Here is a 19,219-nt window from a genome sequence, read left to right as displayed (position 1 = left end):
TACAGCCCAAAACATAAAAGACAGCAACATTCAAAGCAGTCACAACATAAAACTGTCTTTTCTTACTCCAACACTTTTTCAAAGTTTATCAAAACTTGCACAGGATCATCCAAATAGGAAAACATCCAAGTAGAAACACTCCTTAAGACTTGCATGATGGATGGTTACAGCACTAATTAAAAAAGAAGTCACTAACTCACAGCTGCATTCCATAAAAAGCAATGAAACTGTTGAGAACAGCTGGGAGTTTAAGCAGCAGGGGCTGAAGATATAAAAAAACAAAGACAGTGCCTGAGTAGCAAACAGCATTCTTCCACTTTTTGATCATCTCTAAATTTTATTTATTTTTAAGACTTACATTTCTGCTATGACCACTTCTTTATGAAAAAGATATGTTAAACTGAATCTGAAAAGAAACCAAAAAACCTGTTCTTCTTGGAATGTAAAAGTATCAGGTATTGGGTTCTTCTCCATAGAGAACTTATACATTATGGATTTTTTTTTTCCCTGAGCAAGGGGAGAATTTTTAGTTTTTAATTTAAAAAATGTATATACTGAGCCAAGTTGTAGAATTAACTTTAACAAAAACACACACACACACAAAAAAAATTAAAAAAAAAAAAAAGAAGAAGAGGGAAAAAAGAAGAGAAAAAGGTGGCATTGACTCATACTCCAAAAAGGGCTATTTACTCAATTACTCATTACACAGACAGAGATGCTTTCTCTGTCTGGCTGAACACACACTGAGCTCTGCTGCTCAGCCTCCCCTTGCTCCTGCGTTTAGCAGGGCTACTGACCTGTACTAATCACTACATTTAAGCTCAGCACATCTTCATTTCTAGTTGTTCCTCCCCCAAGTTCACACCTTTATCTGATTTGTTAAAGAGTCTGCTAAGAAGTGGACAAGACAAGGTTTTAATCAAATGTAAGCAGTAACAACAGGTTTTATTCAAAATTTCCAGTAAAGAGGACCCACTAGTTTTGGAATAAAAGTACTTGAAAGTATTACAGCTTACATGAATATAAAAGAGCAAAGAGAAGAAAATAAACCAAGCAGGGAAAAAAAAAAATTAAAAAAAAAATTCTTTTTGAGTTTGAAATTGACCCCCACAGGGATACTGAAGTCCTCCAGACAATTAACAGTTCCTTGGTTTGGCAAAACAAGATTATCTCACAGAATTAAAAGCCTACTTTTGTTACATAAACTGTATAAAACTGATCAATTGTTAAAGAGCACTCTGTACAAATTCGCCTTGAAATACATAGAGCTACAGCCTTCAAACTGCAAAAATTAATAAATTTTTCCTCTTCATGGGTAAAAGAAGTTGCACAATTGCTTTGGGTGAAAAGGAAGAGGCAAAAATAGTCAGAACTAACAAGATGAAGCCACTATGAAAACAAAATGCACAACAAAATTCAGACTTCAGTTTAAACTAACACACTATGTTTACAATATATTCTACATTTCAGCTGTCATTTTCCCCTCCCACTCCCACCTCCCCCCATTCAAATATTCCTAGTTCCTTTATGGTCTAAATCTAATTAATTTCTAAACTTTCAAATACACCATACATACATTTAGCGAAAGAACATACCTAACATTCTTACATCAGTACGGTCAGGACACAGTTTCAGAGATAGCACACAGTTATTGAGATTAAACCTTATGCCTTCTTTTACTTTGAAAGAGAACAGCAACCATCAGTGTAATGTTTCTAAGAGGTACTGAAGAGAGGCTGCAAAAAGCAGACTTGGCCAACATCCACTCTTCCCTCCAGAGGACGTGGGGGAAACCAGTGAGTGCTGAATGTAAGGAAGGAGAACCTTAAGAGTGACGGCTGCAGAAAAATCCTCGGGAACTCTGTCCAGCACGCTGAGTTTGGCTTTGGCTCTGTTGTCCCTCTTGTACTAAGCCCTGTAAATCAACTCCACAATAGTACATTACAATGTAAACTAAAATTCTTTATACCAACAGTATGTCAAAGGGGTTTATTTATCTTTGTTTTCTGAACCCAGCAGTTGGTCACAGAAGTCAAGTGTTTTCATGGCTCTTTTTCAGCTGTTGCCAGCTGAGGGGGGGAAAAAAGGAAAAACGTGTGTCTGACTCATACATCTTTCAAGTACATGCAAGGCTCAACTGTTTCCAAAATGCAGGAGCTTGGGACCTTTTAAGACACTGAAGAAATAGGATTATGAGGAGAGCCCATCTGAGTAAGTACTTTATCCAGCCACTGAAGGGGACCATGGAGATGTATCTCTATCCAGCATGGAGTGCTCGTTACATCCTGGCGATGATATTCAGCTCCCCAACCCTGGAAATAGAATCATAAGCAGGGAAAGAAAAAACAAATCACCTCATATTATAATACTAAATACCTGAAAAGCATACTTCTTCCAAAATAGCTTTCAACACTCATTATCAGCAGGGTGGCACAGCACCCACAGCACCCACCAACTATTATCACATTTCAATGAACAAATCAGAAGCTAAAAAATTATAAATGTGGAAAAGTATCATTTCGGATCTCTTGGAATGGAAATCTTTAAAGACGTAACTGCAAAATTTCCCCATACATCATTGCCAGCTGCCTGAGGTCCCTATAAAGCCTCTAAAGAGAGGGATATTCAAATACTCTCTGCCAAGACTGAAAACAGAACAAATTGGGTGGAAATGCTGTCAACAGATCGAAAAATTAAAAGATGAGGTGACAAGATTGATGTAGAAATGGGGGTGAAGTATCTGTTTGACAAGAACTAAAATATCATTCTCAGGATGGGGGTGATAAACTGAACAGTAAGTCAGAAGCATTCCTCCTTGGAGAAAGAGGGAATGGTTATCCCCCATCAGACTGTTTCTCAATTTAGTACAGATTTTGTTTCAGCTCATACCTGATTCTGTTACAGTAACTGCCGAAGATATAAAGAGATATTTAAAAGCATTCAAAATTGTTTTGTAATTGAACTAGTTTTGGGGCAGGTCTGAAGAGAAGACTATGACATCTGCAGGCACAGTTTGCTCCACTCTGTATTAATCCCTAATGAAGGGATTTCCCAGCTCCCAGCACAGCTGGCAGCAGCTCTGAACGACACTGTGCAGTGCAACTTCCAATGCACAAGACATCCTGTTTGACTCTTTAGGCAATACTGTCCTACACTCCATAGGATGCAGAGCTGTAAACAGCCTATTCCATTTTAGGAACCCCTGTCTTAATACACCTGAAAGTTTTCATCCTTCCATCATGGAGAGGAGTGCAGCATATCACCATCTTCATTTGATTACTTTCATTTAAGGACCAACCCTTTCATATCAGTACCTACGCTGGCACTCACACAACAGCCACATCACAAATCCTGACCTTGTGTGCCTTCCTAGAATAGACAGGTATGCATATAATTCTAAATAATGACTGCAGCTCCTAATCTGGGAGTTGCTGGTCAAGATTTAGAGGACTTATGTAAAGAAATATCTTCTGTAAGTCACCTCAAGCTTTCAAAGTATGTGAAAGATGTTTTTTTGTCCACAAATACTTCATTTCATTAAGATCTGTCTTAGACTTAATGAGCAATTCCATCCTTAAAATTCAACAACCATTAATAAGCTGATAAAGGGAGTTCCTGGACCATTCAAAATCACTGCATTAAGAAAAAATAATTTACTTTGCTTACAAAATAATCTCAAGCAAATATCCACATACCTTTACAAAACTCATCCGGAGAGTGCACATCTTAGTAAGCTCATACACTGTCTCAAAGCCATGGTTCACGGACTGAGCCAGGAGCTGAGCAAACTCTTGATTATTGAAAATCTTCAGACTGCAGCCACTGGGGATTTTGCAGACCGTGGTGGGATGGAACCCGTGGTGGTAGTTGCAGTTCCGACTTTGCACAAAGATGCTGCTGTCACTCAAACATTCAGCGTACACCTCCCCTCCAACGTAGTAGAGATGAACACCTGCGAGGAGAAGGTTGGTAAATTCACACTCTGTCTGTTTTCATGCTCTGTCTCCACAGAGATAGGCTTCTGTTCAAAGAGATAAACCTTAATTACATATCAGAGTATCATCTGTCTTCATTTTTGCTTTTCTCTTTCATCAGCAGGCCAATCTGAAAGAAGAGTATGTATGTATGTATGTATATATGTATGTATGGAGATTCAACATGTTGTATATTCAGCAACACCAAACTATCAAGCACAGTAGTTTTGATGCCTTCCATTGGACAACCTGACCACTTGAACTTTTTCTCATTACATTTAAGTGAAGCAGTAATTGGGAATGCAAGCAGAGAGAGCAGAAACCTGCCACATCAATTGTAGATACTGAAGCAGCCCCAAGCTCAATTCTCTGGAAAAGTCCTGAATACTAATTTGGGTAGCCTGAGTTTTGTCAACTAGCTTTAATTCCAGAAAGTTAGGTGGGGAAAAAAAGGCCTTTGTATTCCTCAAACCTATCTGCCAAATGAGGGTACACACCAATTTTACAGTCCTTTCCCCTACTAGTGCCTGCTCCTTCACCTGTCATCCACAGCAGAAAGGCCACAAAAAAAGTAACAGAGAACTTTGTGTCAGTAGGAGTCAATTCTAAAGGTTTTGAGAACGCAATAAAATTTACCTTCTGTGTTTAAAAATGGTTTATTTGCTACTTAAACCCTTCACCTCCCACAATGTCACAAATCACAGGGGTGAACACAGAGAATTAGAAAACTCGACTGCAGTCCAGTAAGAAAGCCTTGATTGTGCTCTGTCACATAAGATTTTGCCACTGACTGTGTGGGTAGATACATACTCCCACATGATCTGCAAAAAACATTTATGGCTATGTCTTCAAGTTTGGGATTTACTCCTCCTTTCTCAAAGACTAACAGTTCTACATCACCATTACTCATACACATTTACTTATTCAAACTGCATCCTTGTCTCTCCCACGCTCTGCTTTGGTACACATGCAGTTAAGTGCTTCAGCAGAACTCTGCCTGCAGCTGGGTTACTCCTAACAGGAAAAATGAATGAGGTGTTAAATAAATATCCTGATACTTGGGAAGATGGATGGGGAGGAAAAGAAGGAAGAAGTATTAACACTTGAGTGGCAGCACAACACAGGTGTGGTGCACTACTGAGAGCTACACAAGTTCTCACGAAGAGAAAAGCTCTCCAGACTGGGGGCTCAGACTTGAGGATCTGACAGTTCTCTTCAGCTTCAGCTCTTTCCTCCTCTACATGAACTCGCACATCTACCCCACTGTTTGGGCATGCTGAACCCTCAACTGTCTCAGAAACTTTACAGTTTACTAAAAATATAAATACCTAAAAAATGTGCCTTGCAGGAATGGCCCACTGGAGGGGGCAACATCAGCTTTGCCTGCCATTTGCATTACAGGTGAGTTCTCAGAAAAGAGGACTGTATTAGTCAGGCATAAAGGTGAAGATTTTCTCTTTTGCAAGACTTTCACAGACACAGAAGGGAAGCACAAAATTCCCTCTGAAAGGATCACCAGCCTGTGAAAAATGCACTTGGAATAAACTGTTTTAGCAGGTTATCTCCCAAAATACATGTTAGGATAGCTAATTTATGTTAGAACTAAGGTTAGCTAAAACATTTGGTGCCAAGAACCACAATTTGGATTTCCATATACAACAATAATCAAGATAAATCAAGACATTTCATTAGACAAACTGCCTTAACCTCTAATTTAGATTTCGATAGCCTTCAGGCAACTAAAAATTGATTAAGGGTAAAAGCTTCCTGTAATTACAAACTAGGTAGGAACAATACTTTGTTTATAAGACTAGGCCAGAAAATTACATGTTTACCAACACAAGCACTTCTCCCACATGCTAGGGAAGAGCAGTTTACTCTTGAGGGAAGTGGCCCAGGTTGTCAATGTCTCAGGAAACACCACCCCCACCCAAAATGGACGGCCAGATCCCAAACTCACCTTTGCCAATGTGCCGCCTCGTGTTCTCAATGGTGGAGTTGCGGTTGACGTTGGAGAGCAGCCCCAGGCAGAACCTGTTCTTGTTGTTGGAGGGGTCAGTGAAGCCATCCACCAGGATGCTGGTGGAGGACGCGTGGAACGCCTCCCCAACGCGGTTGTTCAGCTCGTAGTAGACAATGGAGCACCAGTGCTTCGGCTCTTCGTAAGCAACGGCCTGGACATCTGGAAAGCCACAATGGAAACCTTACAGCCTAACAGTGCTGGAACACAGGCTCGAGGAGAAAAGAGTCCTAACCTGGCAGATTTGGGTTACATAGAGTAAAATAATTTCAACTCAAGATTCAAGAGAGATGAAGGCTGGCACTAGGTATGAACAGAAAAGTATAGAAAGCTCCTGGGCACGTCCCAAGGAGTACCCTAATATCCTTGCCCCGTTTTCTCACAACATGCACAGGCCCAGAAAGCAGAGAAATGCTGTAACCCTACAACTCGGCTTTCTTTCCTACTCCGTAGACAGATTTTTACTTCAGTTCATTTTAATAACAAACTACAAGTCACCTGTTTGCTTACTGCAAAGTTGTACAGCAACTGGAAGAAACAGCATCACAAGTGCATCATAGACCATTCCTCACTTTACAAAGAAGTACAGCAAGGCAGCTTAAATATAGTCAGCAGATCAATCTTTCAGCATTCAGAGCATGAATCTTTCTCCTGGGTTTTTTGGGAGAACAGTAGCAGACTTCAAAAAACCTGAGAGGGATTGATATTTGTCTGCAGAACATGCATGAAGCACAGTCCCAAATTAAAAGGAGGCTACAGAGGGGTTGTGGCTGCTTTATGTGTGCCTTCTTTTAAATGAAGGACAGTATTTCACTACTAAGACTAGAAAAGTTGTACTTGCTGCTGAAACACCAACTTTGCAGATCTCACTACAGAGCAAAGTGCTAAAATGAAAATCAGACTGGTAATACGGGAAGACTTTTTTTTTCTGGCCAGAGGTTTCCTTCTCCCAGCTCCAAGATTTTACTGATATCAATCAACTAAGATTAGCGCTCATATTTTCCTCTGTTCACAGATCACACCACTATGAGTTTTTGTTACAAAAACACTAAACCTAAAGTCCCCCTCAAACCAGCAGTACACAGTAAATATAAAAGGTGGCAAATAATCAAGAGCAGGATAACACATCCACATCACTGTGGCAAAACTTCTGAGCATAGTGTTTATTGCTAATAACTTGCTTAAAAACATTGGTAAAAAAGCTGATCTTTCCTGATAATCTGGCAGTTTCTATCCCTTCACATCACTGTTGAAAAGGGAAAAAAAATGAAGAAAAAACAGTCTTTATTATTAAGAGGTTGCTACATTTTTAATTCCCATAAAGATGCCAGCAATTATCAAAGCTGCAGCTTTGCCCCAGTTCTCAAACTCAGGAAGAAATCTTGCCAGCTGGCCATTCTTACAGAATTAATCATATCTCTCTCATACAGATTTCATACTGACTTCCTTACATTTGCTTTAAGTCATGCAGAGCAGGTGCATTTAGTCTCTCTATTCCCAGCATGGGCCAACAATGGAAATTACCCAACTTCATTGACAGGATGCAGCTTGTTAAATCAAATCTCTTAAGAGTAATAAATCATCATGAAGAACACACTTCTATGAAGTTTGCAACAAGAAATGGTGCACTAAGTTCACAGTAAAATTTTTTCTTCTACAACCTGCAGCAATTTTTTTAAAGTCGTGCAATCACAGTATACGTATGTGAATAATAAACATGTGAAGGCACCTAAAAGTTTTTCTTTTTAATGAAGGGACAGAGAGGAAAATCAATTGTACTAAACTACTAGAAGGGGAAAATATCGATAGACAATTTTTATTTTTAAATGGCTGAATGATAAAGAGGAAGAAGAAAACTGTAAACTCTTTTTTATTTATAATCTCTCACATATTAGAGGAATTCTATAGTATGCATTTTGGTAGAGGGACACACATGCAGAGGTCTGCAGTTAGGCATAAAGTTTGAGAAATGTATTTTGGGGCAGTAAATTTCTGGACCAAAATTCCTGCAAACTACTCATACACTCAAAGTGTAATCTGTGTGGTCAACAAAAAGTGGAAGTGCTACCAACTGAGTTTATCACACGCAAAACTCATTCCAAGAAGAGAGTAAATGTGCTAACAGAAAAAGCCATCCAAATTGTGCTGAGGGCAGATACACTTCCTGAAACCAGACATCGAGCTTAGCAGCAAAACAAGTACAAAAAAAACCAAAAAAAACCCCACAAAAAAACCCACAAAAAAAACCAAACAAACAAACAAACAAAAACAAAAAAAAAAACCCAAAAAAACCCCCCAAAAAAAAAACAACCACAAAACCCCAAAAACCCCCACCAACACCGAAAACTCCAAAACACAACAGTTCAATTGTTCATAGCCTTGTGATCTTGATAATCGTTCTGGCACAGCATCCAGCTTGCTGCTCTTTCTTGGCATGGGCCACAAGTGTGTAAGCTGAAGTATTCTCTGAAGGGGTCATTTCTCACAATGTGATGATGAATGCACCGAATCCTTTACTCAGCAGCCACAGCCGCTGCTGCAGCTTTAACAAGCAACGTGTAAAAAGATGTCTGTGTCACAGTGCATGAAGCAATAGGCTTTTATTTCATATAGAATTCTAAAGTTTGCAGCAATACCACACCACAGGCAGATAATTCTGTATTCTGCAGCCTCAGAGGAGTTCTTTCCATTCAGAGATTAGTGGAAGTTCCCAATAGAAAACATAAAATTATTTTGGTCTTTTGAGTTGGCTGGGAGAAAGAAAGAAATAAACCCCATATATTTTACATTTTTAAAGAGTCATGGGATAGATTCCTCTCATAAATAAATATTTACATTTATAAATAATCTGCAGCTTTACTATCTTATCCCTTACAACAACAGAAGAAAAATTATGTGGACTTTTTTTTTTTCTTTTCCGCAGAAAAGAATTTTCATGAACATCCATCCAAAATTAAAACTCAGTTATTGCTCCTAAGTTCTGGAGGTTCTTTACTCTTAAGGAGAGAAACAGAAAACATGAAGGAAGTGTTCTTACCTCCTCTGTGCACGTCAGGGGGAATTGCAGGTGCCATCATGTTGGTATCCATGGGCTGGGAGGTATCGTGTGTCATCGGGTCTTCTGGAGGCAGGTAAGTGGGCGGGGGAGTATCAGCTAAATATAGAAAACATGAGTATATAGATACATGAGTCCTTTCCTCTCTTCAAAGCACATCTACATATCCACATAAACAGTTTGAGCCTGGAAATGCTTCCAGTCTGACTCAGCTATAAACTTCCACCCACCAGAAATCTGAAAAAGCAATCATGAACCTCGAATAAGGAAAGCAAAGAATTACTGTGTATATTAAGCACAACTCTAATAAAAACAAGTCACTTCACCCCCACATAAAGCCACAAAAGAAAGCTCAGCTGTGTTTCCAACCCAGAGTTCTGCAGGCTGAAAGTGCCATACAAACATCAGGGCACAAAGAGGTCTCAGGGCCCAGCCAGCAGTAGATACTGAGTATGTTAAAAGTGAACAGAAGCTTTTCTGTTTCAAACACAATTCTACCAGCAAATTATTTAAACATCCCAGCTAAATCCAGGGCCTTATCATTGTCAGTGCAAAGCATTAGCTCTGTTTCCCTAGACTGGGAATAGTAGAAACTGTTCAGGAACCCAAATCCTACAAAAATGGCCTTGTGGGTCTGGAATTTCTCTGTCAGTGTTTCTGTCCTGTCCCATTCAGGGCTGCATCACCAGCATGGGAGCCCATGCACAATGCCCACGCTCATTAACACATGGCTGTCAGCTCTCTTTGAAGTGTCCCAGCCAAGACTGCCCTTCAGCTGCCTATTCCACTCCTGGGAAAGCTTCCCAAAAGGTCTCCTACAAGCTGCAGGAAATTGCCAATGTCACCATTTCCCAATACACCAGAGGACACTCTCCTCCAGATCAATTGCACAGAGGAACATCCAAGAGCTAGAAACCCTTGCCTGATCCCTGCAAGCTTTTGCTGCAAAAACTGGGATTAGATTACCACTGTGATGTCTCTGCTGCTGCTCATCCCACATTTATTTCCATTACTGAGAGTATGGATTGTAAACTAGCTCAGCAAATAATCACAGGGGATTCCAAAACTCTGAAAACCAAATTAGCATCAACAAAAAGCAAAACTTACAGAATACCCTGTAAGTTTGGGGCTTTTTTGCGGAGTAGTAGTGTTTTTTGGATTTTTTAATGTATTTTTTTAAGAAAACGCATGTTCGTGAAATTTATTAACTAACTTATTGTTCAGCAGGTATTTTGTTGAGACCTTTACATCTAATGCTGGCAGGTGCCTGGCTAATTCCATTACTTGAACACATTCATGGGGATGAGAAAGCAGCAGAGAAATACAGAGATGGCAAAAGGGTTGCATTAAAAGCTTAACAAACTGCACTGGATTTTGAGTCTCATGTCTTACTAAGCCTTAAATACTTGTGTGTGTGCAAACATGATGCTGGTCATGCAAAAGATTCCCAGGCCACGGGCAACAAATTAAGCAGTATCTAGAAAGTTTTCAAGGCTAACTGCTTTGGACCTTTGTTTTTGTATTTTCCAGATGTCAGCCTCTTTCCCCATTAATGCAAGATGGACAACTGTCCAGGGCTAAGCATCAAGGACATCAGTATCCTGACCTCCCTCTAACTCAGTTTCTTCACTGCAGCTGCCAACATTAAGGGCATGTGGACAGAACAGACCTTCAAAGATCAAGTGAACTTCCACAAGCCAGCATTCTGGAAGACCTTGTTAGGTCTTTATCTCTGTTGGAAGGGCCCCAGCCACAACAATCATGTTAAAAAAAAAAAAAAAAGACAGCTGGTTTCACAGCAAATTCTCACATCTTTTAGAAAAGCCAATACAAACTCTTTCCTTCCTTCCAGCAAATTCAGTAGTTTTCACTCACAAAAGAAAAATTTGCAACAATGAGCAAGAGAAGAAATCTATCTATATTAATATCATGCAATAGGAAACAGATTTTCACAAATCCACTGCTTTGTTTACACATACCATCCCCTTAGCCCCTGAAGGAAACAGGCAAACAACATCAGTAAGCATTTATACTGCATCCTTCCCCCAGCATTTAGATCAAGAAATCCACCACAGACTGCTTCTGCAGTATTTTTATCCAGCTGCATGTAAAGTGCAAAAAAAGGCAGCTTCACGGAATTTTCTACAAACAGCAGTCAACAAAGGAAGGCTCTTCTCTAACTGTAGGTAGTAAAACAGCTTCAAGAGTTATTTCAAGGGCCTGTTTTTCAGTTGAAGCATCTTTGAATTACACCACAATGAGAAGAAATTGTGTATCAAGAAGCAATAACACGATCACCTTGAGAAATATCCATTTTCTGCAGAACTAAAGTCTTGTGCTGAACTCATGATCATATGCAAGGAGATCTCTAGTGTCACACCTCTGGTGCATTGAACACTACACTTTGTGGGCTAAACTTCTGAACTAGTACCCAAAACATTTTGGATCCCTCCCCACACCTCACAAGAGTTTTTCTGTAATGTTTTAAGTGGGTTTGAAAGAGGCACAGTACTAATTCCTTCAATATTACCAAAGAGATTCTATACTCTTTATTACCTTCCATCTCTTAGCTTGCTATTGAACACAAGTGTTGGTGATCATTTGGTGTTATTGAGCAAAAAATCCATGACAGAAGTGATGTCCAACCACCTTCTCCCTTCTCAAGGGAAGCTGACTGTACCTGGCATCTGGAAAGGGCTTCCTGGGTCTGAGCTGGCCGGAGAATGCGGGTAGGTGCTACTGCTGCTCCCAGGTGAGTTTGGGTAGCTGCTGCTGGGCGAGTGGGGGAAGGGGTGACTGCTGGGCTGCTGGAAAGAGTCTGGGAAGGTCGCGTTGTGCGGCATGTGGGGCTCGTTTTGCCCCAGGTTGCGGAACTGCGCCAAGAGGCTGTGCTGGGGGTTGTACTCGCTGTGCCTCGGAACCAGCACCGGAGGAAGAACTGGAAAGGGAGAAAGAGAGAAAAGCCAAGTGTTAAGAGACTCAGTTCTGAAGGTGTACAGGGGAAGAAAACCCACATTCTTCCCCTGCCCCGGCATATCTGCATCTGCCTCAGAAACAAGGTAGTCAAACCTAGAAGCACATGTCCAAGCAAGAACTCTTTCCCTCACATCCGGCTACTGCACGGCTCGAATCTGCAGCTCCCCGGTTTGCCAGATGGGAACTTGTTTTCACAGAGGGCCAGTGAAGAAGAGCCAAGAACAAACCACAGTTACGTGTTTCAAGCTCACTCGCTCAAAGAGATGCTGGGAAGTGTCTGACAATGCTGACATGCAGTTCCTCCTGCTGCACTTGTCATCTGACTAATCACCTAATGGCCTGTAACCCAATCCCTTGCTCATAAGAACACTTTTTTTGTTTTTTCTGAAGACAATACTAATAAGCCTTGAACTCAGTCTGGTTCCAACAGCTGTAATTTTATTTTTAACCTGAACTATGTTCTTACAAGTTTCTATTAAAACAGTTATTAACTCTTCAAGTCAGTTTACAAAATGTGCAATTTAAACAAAATTATGTAGTTCAAAGAAACCAACTGAGCAGCAATTGAGCTGCAACTATGTGCCACTATGGGATCAGAGAAACAGCAGAAACTACAAGTCTCACCACACTTCTGAAGCCTTCTCAACTGCAAAACAAAGGTCTCTTTCAAACTGGGAATATGAACATGATACCAGATACACTAAGATAAAAGAATCAATTCTTTTCCCAGTTCCTCAGATTCTATCTTTGAATGCTTCACAGCAAAATCCAAGCTAACCGAAGGATTAAAAGCTCTTCTTTCCACAGAAATTTTTGGGTGACGGATAGAAGAGGAGAGGCAAGTCAGGGAGAAAGAGGTCCATGCACAAAGTAGTGGAAGAGAAATAATAAATCAAGTCCTCTTCACGTCTTCCCCCTTTGGAACCTCCTTTTCCCAGCTCCAAATCTGAGCAGGACTGGAAGAAACACCCCCTTCTCCTCCCGACAGTCTGCCTTTAAGAGTGCCAAAAACTCAACAAAACCCAGGAAAAACAAGCCAAGGCCACCACCCCCCACCCCCTTTCCTTGAGACTCTTGCTCTGGTATCTACACCTGGATGCACAGAAGAGGAACAGGAGCATGTGTAGTCAACAAGCCTACACAGACGTAGCTATCATTCAGATTAAGAGAGGTGTTTTGGAGACAGCTGCTTTATTAAAAGCCTGAATTATAAACTAATTGAAAAAAAAAAAAAAAAAAAGCACCAAACAACACTTTCTTCACATGAAAAACAGGTTCTTCCAGGACACTGGGGCATCTTTATTTTTCCAGCTCTTTCTCTTTGCTATTACAGAAGCAGCACTCAGGCAGTTACTTTAGTGTCCTGGAGTCCAAGAGTACCAGGACAACCACACAACACATAGACCAGGTCTGAGGTCTAGGTTCATTCATTTATATCCCTTCTAAGCATGTCACACTAAAAACTAACTCTCTATTCCTATAGTCACAGATTAACTACAAAGAAAAAAAGTAGGTTTTCCTTGCTCAGATTTTTTTTTTTTTTGCATATGCCTAGGAGAGTAATTAAGCTCCCATTTTTGCCTGCTAGTGGCATTAATGCAGGAGCAGTCTGATCCCAGAAATCTTTATTGAACATCCACTGAAAAAACCCCAAACCCTCACTACTGAAATTTACGCTGCCCAAGCAGAAGCAGGTTTTAAGCATTTAATCTGATCTTTCAATTGCTTAGAGCAATTTTGCCGAGATTCCAAAATATCTCAAATATTTGAGGCAGATGTCACCCTTAAGTAATTTGTTTAGATGTCAAAAAATCCAACTCCACTTTACAAGGCATAGGCAAAGTTCCTAATTATGGTGTTTTCTGAAACAAAACACATCCATCTGTCATTCTGTGGAAGTTCTCTATTGCAAAACACCCCAGCAGAAGCTGCATCTCCCCCAGCTGTGCAGACTGTTTCTTGCTTCAGCACAACCATTCTGACATGCCACTGGAAAAGGCTGTTCAAAAAAAGTTACTCAGCATTCAGGTGGACATCACAAATCCCTCATTCTCAATATGTCAGAGCCAAGCTCTCTGAATATTACAGTTTCTGAGAATTAAGCTTGTTCTGTTACATCAAGCAGTCCTTCTGCAGCTAGGTCAAGTACTATTTAATTGTCATAGTCAACATTTGCTGGGCTAATAAATTACCAGTGAAAAAATTAACAATGAGATCATGTGCTAAAATGTATTTTCCCTTTCCTGTCTTTATGATTCTTCTGTACTTTTCTGAGCATTAAAAACACAGCTTTCCTACCTCTTCCTTTCCTATGGATGAAGGTCAAACCATTAACTTTTATGGAGTTAATTTGTGCAGAAAGTACATCACCTACCTTTCCCATCCCTTACCTCACATTAAACAATGACACACATGACATCAGAGGAAGCCAAATGATTTACAGCATTTTAACATAGCAGGAGAACAGGATATTTTCTGTATGTTTTCTGTAATTAAATTAATGCAGTGCCAGATTTTCCCAAGGTATATATACATGTTTTCTCCTGTTGGGCAGAACCACTGACAAAATTTAGAAGGACTTGAGATAAAAACAAGTCTCCTTTTCCCAGGTGTCCTTCATGCAAACCCACACTTTTTGTCCAAATCCACCAACCTCAAGTGATTAAATGCCAACTTCTTCATAATGCACATGGAAAAGGGGGGAAAAAGAATACAACTGGTATTGATACAAAACAAATAGTCTCAAAAATATCACTGCAGAATTTATATTAAGTGCTGCCCCTAATTCACATCCTCTCACAAAACCTTCAATGAGGAGGAAAAGTCCTGAAAGGCCACATCAGGTAGGATGGAGATTGCAGTGCTCCAATTAGTCCAGTCCAAGTCACTCACTGCCAGAACCTGATCTCTCTGCAGCTCCTGGCCATTTTTTTGCAGGGAGGCTGCTCCTAGTGGAGCCACAGAGGAGTTAATTTGAGCACTGTTCGCTCAGGAGTAAAGACACAAGCAGGGACTGGGCCCTTTGGAGCATGGAAGGCTGCCAGGAGTTCAAACCATAAAGGGGGATGTGCACCCTTCTTGCTCCCCTTGCCCCTGTGTAAGGCGCCGAGCTTCTGGTCAGGTTGCAGACCTCAGCCACATGGAATAACAAATTACTCAGGCTCAGTCCAGCAGGGGAGGAGGCTGATCTCTGCTGCAGCTGCCAGCTCCAGGAAGAGGTATAATTGAAGGGGAGAGAGCATGAGAGAGTTATTCAGTGCTAAGCCAGCACACCTGTTGCTATGAAATAATGAAGCAGCACACATCTTTGCTGTGCAGATCTCCGCAGGATGTGGCTCTGACCATTTGCAAACACAATTCCTCCCTTCCTTTTCAGCGGAAGGGAGCACTGATACAATAAAATATTAATTTTCTTTTTTTTTTTTTTTAATTTAACATCAGCATCATCAGCATATATTTAAAGGAAACATAATATTGAATACACTGTTGTCTTAAAAAGCTGCTGCAACAGATTTGCCAACTCAACCTCATTAAAGTTAATGGAGTAGAACCACAAGTCATTCAACAGCTTGATTTCGGTAATTCTTCAAACACCAGATTAAAAGGTTTTATGTGCTATATTGTGGCTAAATTTTGCTCCCAAGTTTTTCTATCAATGCCGACCTGCAGTTGAGAGTTAATACAGGACTACTACCAGTAAGGTTACTAGTAAGGAAGAGGGGGATAAACCCCCAGGAACCAGGCTGGGTATGTTTGTGGAACTGTAGCTGAGATCCTGTGTCTGTCAAGCCAGCCTGGGAATTGGGGAGCTTGTTTTTACCATGCAAATAAGACCAAGTATGCCTGCACCAAACAAGAGGAGCTATATTAATTAGAGCTACAGGGCAATTTAACCCACAGGGCTATTTCATCTAGGAGCCAAGAATGCCAAAAATACAGAAGATAGACCAAAGGCAACCTGGCTGTTCAGATAAATGTTCTGACTAACCACACCAAGGAAGAAATGCTTTTATGAAAATTTAATAGTGGCCTTTGAAGAAACTAACTGATCTCTACTCTTTTTATCTCCAGCATGTCACCCTGTTCTTCTTCAGAAAACTGTGCTATCCTAAATAAAGATCTTCTTACTTTTCTTTTTTGTTCTATTTTCACATTCCAGAGGTAATTATTTTAGCAAACACAGAAAGTATCCAATTTATGAACATAACTTCTTTTTTTTTTTAAGTTTCTCTATGAAAAACCTCAAACTAATTCAATCCTAAGGACCTGCTGTACTTTCAAAGAAGCGTATTTTCTATCCAGATGGGTTTTGATTACCTTACACAAGGCCCAGATGACAGCTATCTTCCCTCAAGGGCTCATTTTTTCCACACCCTTTGCATGTTATGTGAAAATTTGGGTAGGTATCTCTCTTTCCATGTATGGAAATTGGAAGACCATGTAAGGAAATACAAGGGGTCACATATAAGAGAGCAGACTTTAATCCACTTTCCTTGCCAAAGTAGATTCTACTTCCTCTGTAAAAAAATTATTTATAAAATAAATGAAAGAAGAAAAATATAAGCAATTGGTGCTCCACTTTTTGCTCTTAAAAACCATGCCTTGGTTGATACATGTTCTGTAAAAGGGTTTGTACCACAACAGGGTCCTCAGTGCTAATGAAGACCTGACAACACTATAATTAGATAGAGTACTTTTATTTCCAAGCATTACGTAGCTGCATTTTCATCTGAATTTATGCAAAGCCACATCTGTTTTGCCAAAAAAACAGAACTGAAGGTTGGGAAAGAGGAAAATCCTAAAACAAAAATTCATGCTATCTGGAAATAAGAAAATCCTGCAAAGACTAAATTGTAACAAAAAGGAAGAGTCAGGAGAAGGGGAAAAAAAACCAAAACCAACAAAAGACAACAGCAGTTAAACTAACAAATTTGAACCCTCCTCAAGACTCCCAGCTTCATTTCCTGCCTTTGAGGTTACAGCAGCTGAAGCTGTGGCATCCTGATGAGCACTCCAGTCCCACGGTGGGAGCAGAGCAGGTACCAACACATGCTCAGCTGAACGTGCTGCTCTCTGCAGCACCAGGGAGTCACTGAAGCATTTTGACTGCCAGCCCTTGCCAAGATCTTGCTTGTAAACAGTAAAATACTGTGTAGAGAGAAAACTTTTCATGTCATTAGGTTTTCTCATGTTGCCTGAATTATTCTCGGTTAAAAATATAAAATTAATAAGCATTGTGTCAAAAGCAATCTCTGAGGATCAAACTACTTAAAGCTCTTCCAACAACCCTTGGCTATGGTATCACAGTTTTGCTTTGCTGGTTTCTCAAAAGGAGAAATTTCAGTCTCTGAGACTTTCACTCCAAACTTCTGTTCTAGTATTTATAGCTGTTCAGCAATCTGTTTCGGGTGACAAGAAGACAAACTTTCTACTACAGGAGAAAGCTTACAGCTGTCTTGTTTCCTCAACTCTTAATTTTATTTTGCAGTTTTGGGAGACCCCAAAGCTTGATTTTTCATTTTGCATAGTTACAAATGAAGACTTTATGTCTTGGGGGGGGGGAGAAATAGCAGAACAGTTGTTACTTTACTGACTTTGCTTTTACATCAGACATCTGGTCCAAATGCATTTGACAAGTAATATTAGGACATTTCCTGCATTACAATATTCAGCTAACGTTAGATTTTATTTGCGGATGCTCTGATAAGCTGGCATTCTGATTAAACCGACATTTGTCAAGGTCAATTTCAGAATTTAGTACTAATTGTATGCACATTAGTGATGCAGTCTTTGTAAGCAGATTTGGTGGAGGAGCAGTCACAGCGATAGTGTGTATTAACCCAGACATTTACACAGACCAGAGTTCAAATTACCTGTACCAAAGCCACAGCCACCATCCTACTGAGTAGGTTAAAAATTGGAAGTCTGGTCTTTCCAATCAGAAGAAACATCTGTGTCTGGTTAATTTTGAAGAAAGAAAACACACATAAAATATGACAGAAACATATCTTTCTTTACAACTTTTATCCCTCTATTGCAGTTTCTCTTTCTGACACGTGGTGAGGCTAGACAAGGAAAGCCCTGCTGTTAGACCATTCCCTCCTTCCACCTCTTCATTTCAATTCCTCTCCCCCATCTTGGCTCTGGTGGGGAATTTTAGAACTGAATTCTGCAAAGCCAAAATGAAGGAAGTTTTTTTCTGCTTGCCAAGCAAACCAACAGTTGCTTTTGCTATTTTGGGGAACCATCCTATAATTGTGCCCACCTGTTGTAGCAATGCTATTTTTAAAGTCACACCCAAGTGCACACATGGCTGCACAGCAAAATTTCTCAGGGATGACACTGCTCCCTTGCCCCTAGCCTGCAGAGGTGCAGAAATTCTGCTATGGGAATCATACAGGAACAAGGATTTTTGTAACTTGGTTCTACATATTAACTCTGAAGGGATGCAGCAATTTTGCCCTCCCTTACACCTTAGAAGCAGCTTCCCGTTCACTTTTTCCACTCCTCGCCCTCCTCTTCCCTTCTCCTAGAGGCCTGGCACTGTTGGCATTATCCTCCACCAGGCCTGGTTCTGTGGGAGCCTGCAGTAGGTGTGCTGCCTTTCAGAGCCTCACTGAGAGCAAAAGCAGAGGAGATCAAAGACAAATATGGAAATAATCATGTTAAAGTCATAGGCAGAGAGTCCACACCAAGAGCAAAATCAGCATGACACACCTACCGCTGTACTCAGAGCCTGGGGACCTGGCCTGCTCTTATGGCAAAAAGCAGCTGTACATACAGGTGAAATGTTTCTGGCCAGCAACAAGCTTGCAGAAGCAGACACACACTTTGAATTCATGGTTATAATTAAGAGGAACATCACAGTTTTCAGCTGTGAAAATTCAACTGTTATGACACTGCATTTGTCTGCATTCCCAAAAAGCCACCACTGTTTGCCCCCAGTTTGGCTGGAACATTGGCACCATCAACTTTATAAAGCCCCTTGATATAGAGCAACCAGCTCTCTAAAGAAGAGAAGCTTAACAGAAAAACCATCCAGCCCTTTTTATTTATGTTTAATTGGTAATTGCAAAAAAATGGGGGATAGCCATTTTTGGGGGAAACACTGCACTTTCAACCACTTACACACTTTAAACATGAAAACAAAGTTAATTTCTCTTTTGCTTCCTTTGTAACATATTATAAAGTCAG

The 19,219-nt window shown here is 40.4% G+C and overlaps 1 protein-coding gene across 1 annotated transcript in view; it reads right to left on the bottom strand.

Annotated features, from left to right (window-relative positions):
- Nucleotides 1-929: 929 nt before the first annotated feature.
- SMAD1 (SMAD family member 1) overlaps nucleotides 930-19,219 on the bottom strand; it is a 43,481-nt gene continuing 25,191 nt past the window's right edge. Inside the window, exons 3-7 of the mRNA XM_021549231.3 lie at nucleotides 11,730-11,987; nucleotides 9,032-9,148; nucleotides 5,935-6,156; nucleotides 3,696-3,952; nucleotides 930-2,312 (exon numbers count right to left, since the gene is read on the bottom strand). Of these exons, the coding sequence (XP_021404906.1) occupies nucleotides 2,169-2,312; nucleotides 3,696-3,952; nucleotides 5,935-6,156; nucleotides 9,032-9,148; nucleotides 11,730-11,987 (998 nt within the window). The 3' untranslated portion in view covers nucleotides 930-2,168. The remainder of the gene's footprint in view (nucleotides 2,313-3,695; nucleotides 3,953-5,934; nucleotides 6,157-9,031; nucleotides 9,149-11,729; nucleotides 11,988-19,219) is intronic.

This window comes from Lonchura striata, chromosome 4 (assembly GCF_046129695.1).
Source record: "Lonchura striata isolate bLonStr1 chromosome 4, bLonStr1.mat, whole genome shotgun sequence".
Lineage (NCBI taxonomy): Eukaryota > Metazoa > Chordata > Aves > Passeriformes > Estrildidae > Lonchura > Lonchura striata.
The sequence above is the reverse complement of the archived record's forward strand: the minus strand, read 5'-3'. Positions and strand labels throughout refer to the sequence as shown.